We start from the raw sequence: 15,479 nt of genomic DNA on the forward strand, positions 1-15,479 counted from the left end.
AGCTTTCAGCCTTTCACTATTGGGTGTGGCGTTATCCCTGGGCCTGCCGTGCACGGCCTTCATTATGTAGAGGCCCTTGATACCTAATATGTTGAGAGGGTTTTTTGTTTTTTTTTAACCATGAAAGCATTGCATTTTGTCAGATGCCTTTTCTTTTACTATTGAGATGATCATATGGCTTTTTTTTTTTTAAAAGATTTTATTTATTTATTTGACAGAGAGAGATGACAAGCAGGCAGAGAGGCAGGCAGAGAGAGAGAGGAGGAAGCAGGCTCCCTGCTGAGCAGAGAGCCTGATTTGGGGCTCGATCCCAGGACCCTGGGATCATGACCTGAGCCGAAGACAGTGGCTTAACCCACTGAGCCACCCAGGCGTCCCAAAGATGATCATATGACTTTATCCTTCATTTTGGGAGGTGGGTGATGGTTGCACAACAGTATGAATGTACTTAAAATGTCACTGACCTGTATACTTCTAAATGGTTAAGATGAAAAATTATCTGTAAATTGTCTGTTATCTGTAATTTACCACAATAAAAAAATTGGGGGGAAAAGTTTATTTTGAAAATAGGGCTAAATTTGAAAATAAAATTTAGATCATAATAGCAATATGTGATTCATTTTTGAATAAACAAAGAACGAATCAAATGATGGTTTTTGGGGGCGTGTTTGTTTGTTTGTTGGTGGGGAAGGAAGGTGAAAGGATTAGAATTTTTTCTACAAAATTATTTCACATTTGACTTTTCTAACCTAAGACATAAGGTTAATTTTTACAGAATTATTCCAGGGTGCCAACGATGTCCCCAAATGAGACAACGATGTCTCTTAACTCCTTAAATATTCACCTTATACTTTTTTGAAGGCTCATTGTGCCATTATCCTTGTGGATATTAATTTCTTCCAAAGTTAACTAATGTCTCAGATTCCAATTGTTCAAGAGATTTGGATGGGATTCTGTCACTTATCTCCCCAACCCTGACAAAGACTTTCTGTAACCAAGCATGTTTTGTAAGATCTGCAGTTTTACCTTGAATCAGAGGGTCGCAAAGAGGCTGGCCTACGAAGAAGCTTCCGTAACAAGAGAGGAGTCACACTAGAAGTAAGCAGGGACACGCTTGGCGGGGACTACCACATCAATGGTCAGTTAAATATTGTTGTGATAGCAGGCTTTTATTTCCCCCACAAAGTCTTGTAATTGCAAGACCCAGATGATGAACTCTGATAACGAGGACTCCTGCAGCCAGGATCCTAGTGGTTTGGTAAATGTTTGCTGCCCTAACAGCAAACCAACAAAGATTGTGATAACCTTCACATACTTCAGATTTCCTTTTAAGTTAAGCCACAACATCAGTCCCCGGTTTTTTCAATGCTAATTTTTCTGAGTCTGCTCCCACTTCCTACTGGTGACTTCTGTTACTGGATTCAGATAAGCCACACACAACGCCTAAACAATTCCAAAGACCCTTTGAACCCATCCACACCTGTCTCTGCACTGACATTACCCTATTGCTCTTATTTCCTCTGACTCCACCCAACATCCCAACATCGCAGCCAGAAAGGCAATTTCATCCCACCTGGGCCCTTTCACTAGAGGCCCATCGATGCCTTTTGGAAAGCAAACAAGCTCTTTGTCATTTACTTAGCATTCCACACTGGTGGCAGATCAATAAACGTGTTGAGTCAATGAACTGCCTGCATTTTCCCTATGGAGAATTCTACCACAAATACATTTCCCATGATCATAATAGGAAAGAGCCACAGAAAATTAAGACATTTCACAAACGTATTCCGTGGGTGGCGGTCTCATTCTCTTGGCTCTGGAAACCAGTGCATGGTATTTTGCAAGACTTTGAAATAGATATTTTTAGAATTGTCCTCTTACCTCTTCCAAGAAAGGACCTCCACACAGTCTTGATACCTGTGTCTCTGTTGAGCCATCATCCCCACCATAAGGTTTCTTAGAAATCTGCGTGTGTGTGTGTATTTTTTTTTTATTCTTCATTTTGTTAATGTGGTGTGTCACATTTTTTATTTGCATATGTCAAACCATCTTTGCATGGCAAAAATAAATCCCATCTGGGGGACACCTGGCTGGCTTAGTTGGAAGGACACACAGCTCTTGATCTCAGGGTCATGAGTTTGAACCCCACATTGGGTGTAAAGATTACTTAAATAAATAAAACTTAAAAAAAATCCCATCTGATCATAGTATATGATCCTTTTTATATGTTGTTGAGTTCAAGTTGCTGCTGTTTTCTTGAGGATTTCTGCATCTATTACATCAGGGATATTGATCTATAATTTTCTTTTAGTCTCCTGTCTGGCTTTGGTATCCAGGTCCTGCTGGTCTTGTAAAATCAGTTTGGAAATAATTCCCTCCCCTTCTGATTTTTGGAAGAGTTTGAGAGGGATGGGTTTTAATTCTTCTTTAAATCATTGATGGGGGCACCTGGGTGGCTCAGTCAGGTAAGCATCAGACTCTTGATCTCAGCTCAGGTCCTGATCTCAGGGTCGTGAGTTCAAGCCCTGCATGGAGCCTCCTTAAAATGAATGAATGAATGAATGAATGAATGTATGTATTTGCAATCGGATTCACCAGTGAAACCATCAGGTCATTATTGGTCTTTTCATCATTTCTGTTTCTTCATGTATGTTTCTAGAAATGTATTAATTTCTTTTAGTTATCCAAATTTTTGGCATATACTTGTTCCCAGGAGTCTTCTAAGAGCCACTGGATTTCTGTGGTGTCAGTTGTAATGACTCCTCATTCACTTATACTTTTGTTATTTGAGTCCTCTCTTAACTCTAGTTTAAGGTCAAAAGACAGAAGTGTTAAAGATAACCATAGCTATAATAATTTGTTAATGGGTGCAGTATAGGAAAGGAGGTAAGCTATGTCATCAAAAACACAAAATGTTGGAGGGGGAGTAAAATGATAGAATTTTTATATGTCATCAATGTTCAGTTTTTACCAGCTTTAAATAGACTGCTACTTCTATAAAACGTCTAATGTAAGCTTCATGGCAATCACAAAGTAAAAACCTAAAGTAGATTCACACAAGATAAAGAAAGGGAATCATAGCATACCACTACGGGAAATCATCGATTCAGAAAGAAAACGGTAAGAGGAAGAAAGGAACAAGGGAACCAGAAATCAGCCATGAAACAGTAAGATGGCAGAGTAGTCAAGAATTACTTTAAGTATAAAGAGATTAATTTTGAAATCTAAAGGCGTGGAGTGGATGAGTGGATATAAAACCAGACCCCAACTATATGCTATCAACAAAATACTTAACTCTAGTGTAAAGGTTGATGGACAAAAGTACTAAAAATAATTTTAAGGACACATGCAGGCTCAAAGGGGAGGCACATAAAAAGATAATTTTTTATTATTATTTTATTTTGAGGGAGAAAGTCCATGAGGATGAGTGAGGGGAGGGGGCAGAAGGAGAGAGAGAATCTCAAGCAGACTCCATGCTGAGCGTGGAGCCCAATGCGGGGCTCAACCTCATGACCCTGAGATCATGACCCAAGCTAGAACAGGAGTCAGACACTCGGTCGACTGAGCCACCCAGGTGCCCCTGAAATAGATAATTTCACGCAAATGAAGCTGACAGAGAGCAGGGGTGGCTATACTTATATCAGACTATTTTGACTTTAAGTCAACTGTAGAAGAGACCAAAAAGCCCCCCAAATCCCCCCAAAAATAACAAGAGACAAAGAAGGTCATACTATAAAGATAAGCGTCACTTCATCAAGAATATAGAACTGTCGTGAATAGCTCTGCACCTAACACCAGAGCACCCAGATGTATAAAGCAAATACTGACAGGTCATTAGTGACTTGAAGCAGTAATGAACTCAGCAACTAGGGGTTGCCCCACAGGGCCTACTGCCATCTGTCATCTCTCTTAAGTTAGGGAGGCCATACAGGAGTACAAGCAAGTCCGGTAACTGCTAGGAGATCTTCTCTGGATGAGTTAGAGTCTGAAGAACATATTATCTTTGCAACAGAAACCCGTAGATACTTAATCGCAAAAGGGGTTTCATAGAGCAAGTCAAGAATCAAGGGTACCTCTGATACAGGGCACCTCCCCAAGGTGATGGGCTAACGCATACCAGCAAGGGTGGCAGAATGAGGTGGAAAGACAGGAGGCCAAGGAGCAATGACTGAGGCAATGGGAAGACCATAAAATGGGGCCTGCTGAGAACATCCCTTGGCAGGCAGACAAGGTCTCTCAAAGGTGTCAGCTCAGGGTCTTCACGGCGCAGACTCTGAGGCCTGCCCCAGCCTTCCTTTCTGAGCCGCCATAGTGGGAATTTATTTTCTTCAGTATCTTTCCCAAGGAGAAAACATCTTTCTGCTGCAAAGGAGGAGCCAAGAAATTAACGAAGCTTAGGCAAGGACACAAATGTAAGAGTTGAGTCACAGCTGGAGATTAAGTGGCAGGGTTTCCCCAAGGGGAAGGGCCTGGACATTGCAACTCCCCCCCTTTCTCTCTCCCCACCCCCACCCCCATTCCATAGCCAGGGGCTAGGTCCTTACCTCTCACGGTCCCCAGACATGGGGGAGGAATAGCATCGAACATTTATACCCAGAACCTTCAACTTTATAACATACTTCTCCTCCTCAAAGGAATCAGGACAGCAGAGCTCAAAGCAGGGCCAGAAGATGCAGTTGGGGCCACAGAGATTGGTCCAACTCAGGGGCAGGATGGTGTCATCATGACAGCAGTGCTCCAAGGGGTTGTAGATCTGGTCCCCACATCTGGGTGCCGAATGGCACAGCCATGCCCCTGGGCCAGTAGGGGCGTCTGAGCAGACATTGCTGCTGTAAGCCCAAGGAGGACCAGACACTGACTCTCCATGGCCTCTGTGAGCCATGACCCCACTTCCCAAGGGCAGCCTGTCCCTCTTCACTCTTCCCCCATCCTCGTACTCACCTGTGACTGTCCTTGAGCACCGGAGGAGAAGGAAGACCAACACGCAGACAGGAGCTGGAGGAGCGGGAAAAGAGTTTGAGATGGGGCTGGAGTGCGGCCGCTGGGCTGACTGATCTCGGGAAGGACAGGCCGGGGTGGGGAAGGCTTATACCCAGAATTGCTCTATAGGCTTGGGTTTGGGGCCGTCTCAGCATAGCCTCTAGCTCCTGAAGCAGGTGAGAGTCCAGATCGCTGGGCCTGAGCAGCCTGGACCCTTTAAGGGCAGAGAATGAAGGAAAAACTCTTGGGATGCCATAGATTAGGATTCTAAGAATGCAATGGAGTTTCCCAGTTGGGAGAGAGGTGGGGCAGGTGTTAAAGATATCTAGAGGGTGAAGAGGAAGAGGAAGGAAGCTGAGGTGAGATTGACAAGGAGAGAATTTAGGTGCAGAGCTGCTTTGGGGGTATGACTGGGCTTGAACAGGTGTTGGAGGTGGAGCTCCCCTTATCTGTGTTGTAGCTTCTGGGCCCCCGTGACTCTGGATGGAGTTGGAGAGATACAGGAGATGGGAAAGAAGGAGTGGAGCATGCAGGGTTTGTATGATGCAGTCATATGACTGGAGTAGTGATTCACCAAGTTCATGCTCCACAGTTGTCCTTATTTTGAAAGCATGTAGAGAGGCAGGTAACAATGGGATTGTGTGGTTAAAACAGGAGGCAAGGGTATGGTTTCATCTTGTGCACTTGTACATGGAAAATGTCCCATTACTCCATAACCTCAGTCCCCTCCTGGTTCACTGCAATCAGATAGTGAAGGCAGGTGTGAGCGTCACCCCATATTGTGGCTCTGGAATGCTCCTGCACGACCGGGCATTATCAGATATGGTGCAGTCGTGGTGGGGGTGGGGGGCTCTCTCTGTTTATTTCAAGCTTTCTCCCTGACGAAACACCTGGTATTTCTCTATTTCCCAGGTACCTTATCCTTAGATGTTTCAAGAGATTCTGTCCCAAACCACCTTGTTTCCTCTGTGGAAAACTATTTGGAATCATCCTCACAGCTGTCCCATGATCTGTCAGAAGAGCAGATCTTCTAGAAGGGAACCAAAGGAGAACTACAGTTGCAATTTCTTTTCAGGAGGTTGTTGTGGGGACCCAAAGAGCACATGCTTCTAGAGGGCAGAACATAATAATGTTAATAATAACAGGGTGCCTGGGTGCTCAGTCATTTAAGCATTGACTCTTGATTTCAGCTCAGGTTATGATCTCAGGGTTGTGAGACCGAGCCCCGCCTCGGGCTCTGCGCTCAGCATGAAGTCTGCTTGTCCCTCTCCCTCTGCTCCTCCCACCACACTCTCTCTCTCTCTAAAACAAACAAAATATTTAATAATAACTGTAATAATAATAATAAATAGCAGGGGCTCCTGGGCGGCGCAGTCAGTTAAGCGTCCGATTCTTGGTTTCAGCTCGGGTCATGATCTCATGGGTTATCACATGGAGCCCCGAATCAGGCACCGCGCTCAGCATGGAGTCTGCTTGTCCCTCTCCTTTCCCCTCTGCCTCTCTCCTGACTCGCACCCTCTCTATTTTTCTCTTTCTCACTCAAATAAATAGATACAGTCTTTTTATTTTTTATTATTTTTATTTTTTAAAGATTTTGTTTATTTATTTGACAGACAGAGATCACAAGTAGGCAGACAGTGGGGTGGGGGTGGGGGAAGCAGGTTCCCTGCCGAGCAGAGAGCCGGATGCCAGGCTCAATTCCAAGACCCTGGGATCATGACCTGAACCAAAGGCAGAGGCTTTAGCCCACTGAGCCACCCAGGTGCCCCAGTAAATACAATCTTTTTAAAAAATGATCCATGGGGCGCCTGCGTGGCTCAGTGGGTTAAAGCCTCTGCCTTTGGCTCAGGTCATGATCCCAGAGTCCTGGGATAGAGCCCCGCATCGAGCTCTCTGCTCAGCAGGGAGCCTGCTTCCTCCTCCCTCTCTCTCTGCCTGCCTCTCTGCCTACTTGTGATCTCTGTCTGTCAAATAAATAAAATCTTAAAAAAAAAAAAAGTTAATGTTAAAAAAATAATAATAATAAAAAAAATAAATAAAAAATGATCCAGTACTAGAGGGGAAACTACCAGCCAAAATCATTTTGGGGAATAAAAGCAAAGGGGAGGAGGGACTTTTACTAGATGGGGTCTGCTTATAAACCTTCGGGGAAAGATCTGAAAACCTTTTATGATAATAGCTGTTTCTGACATGCATCTATTGAATTGATAAAGTAATACCAGTGGCTTTTTATCATGTCCCACTCCCCCTTAAATTGCGCTTAAAATCCCAAATACTTTCTTTTTTTTTTTTTTTTTAAGATTTTGTTTATTTATTTGACAGAGGTCACAAGTAGGCAGAGGCAGGCAGAGAGAGGGGAGGAAGCAGGCTCCCCACTGAGCAGAGAGCCCGAAGTGGGGCTCGATCCCGGGACCGTGAGACCATGACCTGAGCCGAAGGCAGAGGCTTAACCCACTGAGCCACCCAGGCGCCCCTCCCAAATACTTTCTGCCCTTGGGATTTTTCTGGCTTCTGGCTTTTTTTTTTTTTTTTAATATTTAAAAATACTTGGCACAATAGTTCAGTTCTTTACCAGTGACTTAGGCATAATATAGTATTGTCATTGGAATTTAGTGAGTATTAGTCATGTGCATATGGGGAAATATGTTTGGGTCTGCTGCTGGGAAATTGTAAGAATTAGTCCTCTTGCATCATGTCCATGATTACTAATCACTTTTCTTCCCCTTTACAGCCCAAATAAGGGTTTCAAGTTCTAAACAGACAAAAAAGATAGACAATTCAGCAATAATAGCCAGAGACTTCACCACCCCCATTTTCAGTAAGAGAACAATAAGGCAGATAGATGGTCATCAAGAATATAAAATACTTGAAAAATCACTAGAAACCCACTAAAACTAACAGACATCTGTAGAACACTTCAAAATAACAAAATGGACATTCTTCCTAAATTTGCATGTGACATTCTACTAAATATGCCATATTCTAGGCCATTTGAAAAGTCTCGATAACATAAAAGGATTGAAGTTCTACAAAGTATGTTCTCTGACCACAGTGGAGCTAAATGGGAAATAACAGAAGGAAATTCGGGAGATTCACAAATATGTGGCAGTTTAAAACCCAGCTCCTAAGTAAAATAACCAGTGGGTCAAGAAAGAAAATCACAAAGGAAATTCAAAAACAGTTTGAGACAGAAGAAAATGAAACCACAGTGTATCAAAACATATGGCAAACAACTTACAGCAGTGATGACAGAGAACTCTGTAGACATAAATATCTATGTGATAGAAGAAGAAACCTCTCAAAGTAATAATTTAGTCTTCTGACTGGAAAAATAAGAGCAAATAAATCCAGAGGAGCAGAACTAGGGAAATAGTGAAGATATCAAAGAAAACAAATGAAATGGGAGAGTAGGAAAAAGACCCCAAAAATCAATAAAATGAAAAGTGTATTCTTTGAAAAGATTAACAAAATTGGCAAACCTTTAGCGAAAGTGCCCAAGAGAAAAGAATCCTTAAATTAATGCTAAGCATTCATAAACTTAAAAAAAAAGAAACAACAGAACTTTTCAGCTCACATTATGAGGCCAATATTACCCTAGTATCAAAACCAGACAAAGATATCACAAGAGAACTATAGACCAACATCTCCTATGAATAGAAACTAAAAAAATTCTCAAAAAAAAAAAACAACAAGGGGCGCCTGGGTGGCTCAGTTGGTTAAGCAGCTGCCTTCGGCTCAGGTCATGATCCCAGCGTCCTGGGATCGAGTCCCACATCGGGCTCCTTGCTCAGCAGGGAGCCTGCTTCTCCCTCTGCCTCTGCCTGCCATTCTGTCTGCCTGTGCTCGCTCTCTCTCCCTCTCTCTCTCTGATAAATAAATAAAATCTTTAAAAAAAAACCAACAACAACAAAAAAAACAAAAACAAAAAAACTAGCAAACAAAATCCAACCGTTTATATAAAGAATTCTGCACCACGACCAAGTGGGATTTATCCCAGGAATGCAAGGTTGGTTCAGCATATGAAAATTAATCAATGTAATAAACCTTATTAGTAGAATATGCTAGGGGAAACATATGATTATGATTCTGTATCAAATGATACAGAAAAGGCATTTGACAAAGTCTGCATTCTTCCATGATTAAAACAACAACAAGGAACAAACTGGGAACAACAAAGAATAAACTGGGAATCAAGAGAGCTTCCTCAACATGATCAAAGGTATCTACAAGAAAACCCACAGCGGGGTGCCTGGGTGGTTCAGTGGGTTAAGCCTCTGCCTTCAGCTCAGGTCATGATCCTGGAGTCCCGCATCGGGCTCCCTAGTCTGCTTCTCCCTCTGACCTTCTCCTGTCTTTTTTTTTTTTTTTTAAGATTTTATTTATTTATTGGACAGAGAGAGATCACAAGTAGACAGAAAGGCAGGCAGAGAGAGAGAGGAGGAAGCAGGCTCCCTGCTGAGCAGAGAGCCCGATGCGGGGCTCGATCCCAGGACATGACCTGAGCCGAAGGCAGAGGCTTAACCCACTGAGCCACCCAGGCGCCTTGGCCTTCTCCTGTCTTATTTTCTCTCTCATTCTCTCTCTTTCAAGTAAATAAAGAAAATCTTAAAAAAATATATATATATATTTAAAAAAAGAAAGAAAGAAAAGAAACCCTACAGCTCACTGTAATGGCAAAAGACTTAGTGCCCCCCCCCAACATCAGGAAGAGGGAAGTACATCCACTCTCACCACTTGATTTAACACAGCACTAGAAGTTCAAGCCAGAGAAATGGGGCAAGAAAGGAAAAAAAAAAATCTGATTGGAAAAGAAGATGTAAAACTATTTCTATTTGCAAATGATTGATCATCTTGTACATTAAAAATGCTTAAGGAAGCTACTAAGATCACCATAGACCTAACAAAGTAAGCAAGCTTGCAAGGTGCAAGACCAACGTATAAAAATCCACTGTATGCACTTGCAAAGAAACATCTGGCATTGAAATTAAGAAAATAATTCTGCTTACAACAGTACCAACAATAATAAAATACTTGTAAACAAGTTTAACAGAGGAAGTGCAGAATGCATACATGGAAAACGATGAAACTGTTGAAAGGATTTAAAGAACATGTAAATAAATTGAACGACGTCCATATCCACAAATTAAAAAGCAATATTGTGAAGATGCTGGTGCCCCCAAGTTGACCTACAAATTCAATGCCATCCCTATCAAACTCCCAGCTGGCTGCTTTGCAGAAATTAACAAGTGATCCTAAAATTCATGCTGGAATGCAAGGGACCCAGAATAGCGAAGGCAAAGAGGAACAAAGTTGTTGAACGGATGCTCCATGATTCCAAAGCTTACTACAAAGCCTCAGTAGTTAATTCAGTGTAGTACTGACCCAAGAGATGCGCACATATAGATCAATGGACAGAATCAACAGTTCAGAAATAAATCCGTATATTTATGGTCAATTAAATTCCAACAAAAGTGCTATGACAATTAAATAGAGAAAAGAATAATATTTTCAACAAATGGTGCTGGGAAAAGTGGGTGTCTGTATGCAGAAGGAGACTAAGACGGACGTAGAGAAGGACGGAAGAAGGAGAAAAAGAGGCATCCCTTGCACATACCGTACACAAAGATGAACTTCAAATGGATCATAGACCGAAATGTAAGAGTTAATGCTATAAAACTCTTGGCAGAAAACAGTGGAATAAATCATAAGGACCTTGGTTTAGGCAAGTATTTTTTTATCTATGACATCAAAAGCACAAGAGACAAAGGAAAAAATAGAATTTATCAAAATTAAAAACCTATGTACTGCCCACAAAAATATCAAGGACACGAAAAGTATGAGTATGTTGAAAAACTCTTACAACTCAATAACGAAAGAACACTCCAATTTAAAAGTGGAAAAGTAAATAAATAAATAGATAGATAGATAAAAATGGAAAAGTTTCTGGGTGGACGCTTCTCCAAAAAGGATGTAGAGACAGTGAGTCAGCACACGAAGAGATGCTCGTCATTGTTCACTAAGGGAATGCAAATTAAAACTACAAGATAGCACTTCACAGTCCCTAGGATGACTGTAACAAAAAGAAAAGTGGAAAATAGCAAGGATTGGAGAGGAGGTGGAGAAATCCGAACCTCCTATGTTGCCTACAGGAACATAAAGTGGTTTAGCAGCCGTGGAAAATAGTTAGGCAGTTCCTCAAAGAGTCAAACATAGAATTACCGTTTGACTCAGCAATTCAGAACTGAGAACGGGTACCCACATGCAGGTATACACATGTCCATAACAGCACTGTTCCCAGTGGCCAAAAGATGGGAACAGCCCCAAGATCCGTTAACAGACGAGTGGATAAACCAGTTGTGGGATATACGCACCATGGAATATTATTCAGCTCTACGAAGGGAGGAAGTCATGTAATGTAAAAGGTCACATATGGTAGGACTGATTCCCTTCATACGAAATGTCTAAAATAATAGGAAACCCATGGAGACGGAATGCAGACTGCAGGTTGCCAGGGGTCGGTGTAGGAGGGGAGGAGGAGCAGCTGTTAAATGGGAATGGGGTGGCCTCTGGCTCCAATCCTAGGGTGGCTCAGATAAAAAGCAATTCTGGAAGAAGAAGAGCGAGAGGAGGGGAAGGGAGTCCAGGGAAGGGGGTGAGAGAGGCGTAGCCGCCCAAAAGGAAGTGTTACCAACGCAGCAGGCTTGCTCGTCCGGATGCACCATAGATGACAAAACTCCATCCGCTTCTCCTTCCTCCCTGAGCCTGGACTGGACTGCGTCCCTAACTTGGACACAGATCCTGGCGCAGTTGCGCTTCATGTCTGGGATCTGACACCTCCCAGCTGCCCGAGCTGAGAGCTCAAGGACTTGGGGAAGCAGTGCTGGAAGCAGTGCTGGAAGCAGAGGCAGAAGGTGCAGTTGGAACCACAGAGGCAGGCCCCCTCACCAGCGCTCCAGGAGGTCTGTCGGCCTCTCTATAACTGAGCACCCGCAGCTACCCCCACAGTCCAGTATCCGGGGGAGTCAGAGCTGGGTTGGATTCCAAGGATTGGCCTAGGATCTCTGGAGCCCCCACCTCCATCCACGGTGCCGTCTCCTCCCTCCACACTCCACCTGCTCTCACTTGCGATTCCTTCCGAGCCTGAGCCCAGGAGTTCGGAATGGGAGGCAGCAGCTGAGGAGCAGAGGGACATGAGAATGATGGAGAGAGCATAAGCATCCAGTCAGCACCGGGGTACGCCAGATGACGTCACTGAGCTGCATTCAGCGTGGGCCGCAGCGCAGAGTGGATGTTGATACGGACTCAGGGTGGCAGGAAGGGCTCCGGGATGGGTCGGGTCTAATAGTTGCCGGTCAGGGGGAGACTGAGCTGCAGCCAGAGCTGGCCTGGGGGTGATTACATTTGAGGTTCAGGGGTCCATTTGGGATGCGGCAAGACAGAAGCTTGGGGGGAGTGCCCCGTGGATCCTTACCAAAGATCCTGGGCACCACGGTTCTCGAATCTCGACTCCAGAGCAGTTGTGGGCAGAGCAGCCACAGAGCTGGGGCTGGGACTTGATCCTGGGACTCTGATAGACACCTCTACCCCACCTAGGGAACCTACTGGACTTCCATGACAACAGAGGAGGCTGAGCTGCTAAAAGGGGAGGGGTGTGAAGACCCACAGTCATGTTGAACCTACCTTCAGCCTCCCAAGGAAACACCTGGGACCAGGACTGTGAGAGCTGAATGCATTTTTTGGAAGTGATGGGGCAGCAAGTCAGTGGCTGTTAGGAAAGGAGAGCAAGCTTGTGCCGGGAGCCTCTGGTGTCCCCACACTTCTTAACCATCTGTGTGCGACTCACTAGGAAAAATAGACACTACGTCATTGCATGGCTTACAATCCAAAAGAAAGTTTCATACCCTGTAATGGTCAAGATACATTTCTATTTCTAGTCTATTCTCTTAACATTTTAAAAATACCCGTCATGAGAAACTCACTCCTTTTACATCCAGACTCCGTGTCCTGACCCACAGTTAAACACTTCTTTCCCTTGCAACAAGCTGAGGAGAGGGGACGCCTGATGAGCAGGGGAGAGTGGGGCTGGGAGGGGAACGTGCTGTCCCCCACCCTTGGGCAGGACGGTGGTAATTGCACAATTGTTTCTGCTTCAGAAGCCTCCTCCCTGGTTTCCTGCCTCCTGTCTCAATCCTCCCGTCCACCCTCCTCGCAGGAGACAGACACAAGGGATCTCCCACAGTCTGAAACCTCACCACATCCATCCCTGCTAAGGACCCTGTGAAGTTAAGTCCAAAATCCTCACTGAGGCCCAGAGGGTGACTGGTCCTGCTCTCAGCCCTCCTAGGCCTGGGCCCCACTGAAATAGGGTTCTTGCTCACTCTTAAAGTCATAGCTCAGATGTCCCTTCCTCCAGGAAGCCATCCTGGATGTCTCTGGCCCTCCTTCCCAACCCTACTCACTATGGGTCACTGTTGTCTGGGCTGGTCTTATGTCCCCCACTGGACACAAGAACTGAAGGGCAGGGCTGGGGTTAAGTCACTACTGTGTCCCCGACTAGCACAGGGCTGGTGGCAGAGCAGGTGCTCAGGGAATAATGAGTGAAAGAATGGGTGGATGGATGAAAGCACTGTGTTCAGGGTGTATCTCCTCCACATATCACTGGTTTTCTGAAAATCGGTCAGAAAGTAGTCTGGGTGTCTCAGTCAGTTAAGCATCTGCCTTCAGCTCGGGTCATGATACCAGGGTCCTGGAAAAGACCTGTGTCGGACTCCATGCTCAGCAGGGGAGCCTGCCTCTCCCTCTCCATCTGCCTTTCCCTCCAGCTCATGCTCTCTCTCAAATAAGTAAAATAAAATCTTTAGAAAATAAAAAAATAAAAACAGTATCACTCATAACCAACTCAAGGGGTGCTATCACCGGCTGACACGGGGAGATGCACAGCCAGGAGAAGGCTGCTCTGGGGTACAGAACCTGGAGAGGGCAGGTCAGAAAAGGCCAATGTGGGGCGGTAGGGGAGCGCGTCCTTCTCGGGTCTCTCTTTTCCACTGCCCTGCCTACGTTCTGTCTGTCCCTCCGTCTCTGTCTCTCTCCTTCTCTCTCGCTCACTTTCTCTGTCCCTCTTCAGTGTCAGCAGACAGAGGACTGGGTGACTGGGTGACTGGCTGCCGGATTCTGCTTTGTAAATGAGCCTGGCAAGTGGGGTCTGCTGTTGACTAGATCCGGGACATGGTGTGTTGTTTGGAGACAAGAGGCACCCAGCCTGAATCTATCCTGTGTAGAGTGACAGGTCCCTTTTCTCTGATTCTGGACAATCATGAGAGATGAGTTTGCTGTGGAAGGTGCCCAGGGCCCTGGCACTTACCCCTACAGCCAAATTCAGTAGGCACCATCCCCAGGCTGGCGCTGGGGACACATCTCTGACACGTTTTTCATGACTAAAGCCCTTTTCTTGGCAGATCACACAAGGAGACACAAGACAGAAGACAGAAGACACAAGGCCCTTCATAAATTTTGCCATTTTACATAGACTGTCATCCTGGGAGCTTGAAGGTTTGGGAGGTGTCAGAAATGTAGACGTGTGGTGCCTCCTCTGCTCCAGAGGTGACAAGGTATGCACACTCTCCCCACCCATGAACAAACTTCAAGATACCGTGATCTCCTGGTTTTACTGAGTAAGACCCCGTCTTCATCACAAGGCTCGGGGTTCTTGCATCGGCCTCACCAGGCTGTGGGACAGGGAACTGGACACTCACAACTGCACAGGGAGGGCGGTGTCAGCGCTGAGCGGGGGTCCCGCCTGTCTCCGCCTGCCCGGGGTGGGGGGAAGACGCAGCTTCTTTGCCCCCTGGCAGGCATGGGGCATGGGGCGGGCTGCACTGAGCGAGGACCAGACAGGAATCCCCTGCCCTAGGAAGAAAAAAAATTCGTCTCTCCTGGAATCCTAAACTCAGGGCTGGCCTCAGTGTTTGTGCCCCACGGGCCAATCAATTGGCATTGGCCAATGGGCCAGTGTGATTGAAAGAAAATATTTAGATCCCAGCTCACGTCATTCAAAACGTCATTAATTGAGTTGGATGGGAATGATGCCAAAGGAAAAGCAACACAAGTATTAGAAAATACAGGGTAATAAGCTTAAAGTGGTAGCAAGTGCCTTATGATGACATATGAGAAAGGTCAGTGATTCCGACTCTGTCCAAACAAAAATCTTCCTATGGCATAATCGTTTTGTGTGTAGGACTGAGCACTTGGCGACATCTACTGATGTCTTGGGAGGAGCCATGGTTTCTGTGTGGGAGGATGGAATTAGAAATACGGAATTTCAGAGGGAAAAAATGACCAGATAAGAAAGGAGACTACCCCCAACCATGGAGTTGCCCTTCGGAAAGTCCGGGATGGTCGGCTGCTTGAGGGGCCCTCCTGCTCTTAGGCTTTAAATTTGCCAATGAAGAGTGAACCAGTGAAACCCTAGACACTCCAGCCTCAGCCCCTAACAGAGGCGG

The 15,479-nt window shown here is 45.1% G+C and overlaps 1 protein-coding gene across 1 annotated transcript; it reads right to left on the reverse strand.

The window, feature by feature from the left end:
• Positions 1 to 3,515: 3,515 nt before the first annotated feature.
• LOC116579972 (insulin growth factor-like family member 2) lies at positions 3,516 to 12,723 on the reverse strand. Its single transcript, XM_032325974.1, has 6 exons — positions 12,661 to 12,723; positions 12,093 to 12,153; positions 11,669 to 11,872; positions 4,942 to 4,995; positions 4,545 to 4,794; positions 3,516 to 4,362 (listed from the first exon to the last, which is right to left on the reverse strand). The coding sequence occupies exons 3-6, from the start codon at positions 11,796 to 11,798 to the stop codon at positions 4,329 to 4,331; spliced, it is 468 nt and encodes a 155-aa protein (XP_032181865.1). The 5' UTR covers positions 11,799 to 11,872; positions 12,093 to 12,153; positions 12,661 to 12,723; the 3' UTR covers positions 3,516 to 4,328.
• Between the last annotated feature and the right edge of the window lie 2,756 nt (positions 12,724 to 15,479).

This window comes from Mustela erminea, chromosome 19 (assembly GCF_009829155.1).
Source record: "Mustela erminea isolate mMusErm1 chromosome 19, mMusErm1.Pri, whole genome shotgun sequence".
Lineage (NCBI taxonomy): Eukaryota > Metazoa > Chordata > Mammalia > Carnivora > Mustelidae > Mustela > Mustela erminea.

Bases quoted from the DNA above. Each gene is read 5' to 3' on its own strand.
- LOC116579972 (XM_032325974.1), bottom strand. From the start codon at position 11,798: ATGAAGCGCAACTGCGCCAGGATCTGTGTCCAAGTTAGGGACGCAGTC. The intron at 4,795-4,941 runs GTGAGTACGAGG...CTACTGGCCCAG, and splicing joins GTGCTCAAGGACAGTCACAG to GGGCATGGCTGTGCCATTCG. The intron at 4,363-4,544 runs GTAAGGACCTAG...CCTCCTTTGCAG, and splicing joins ATGTCTGGGGACCGTGAGAG to CAGAAAGATGTTTTCTCCTT.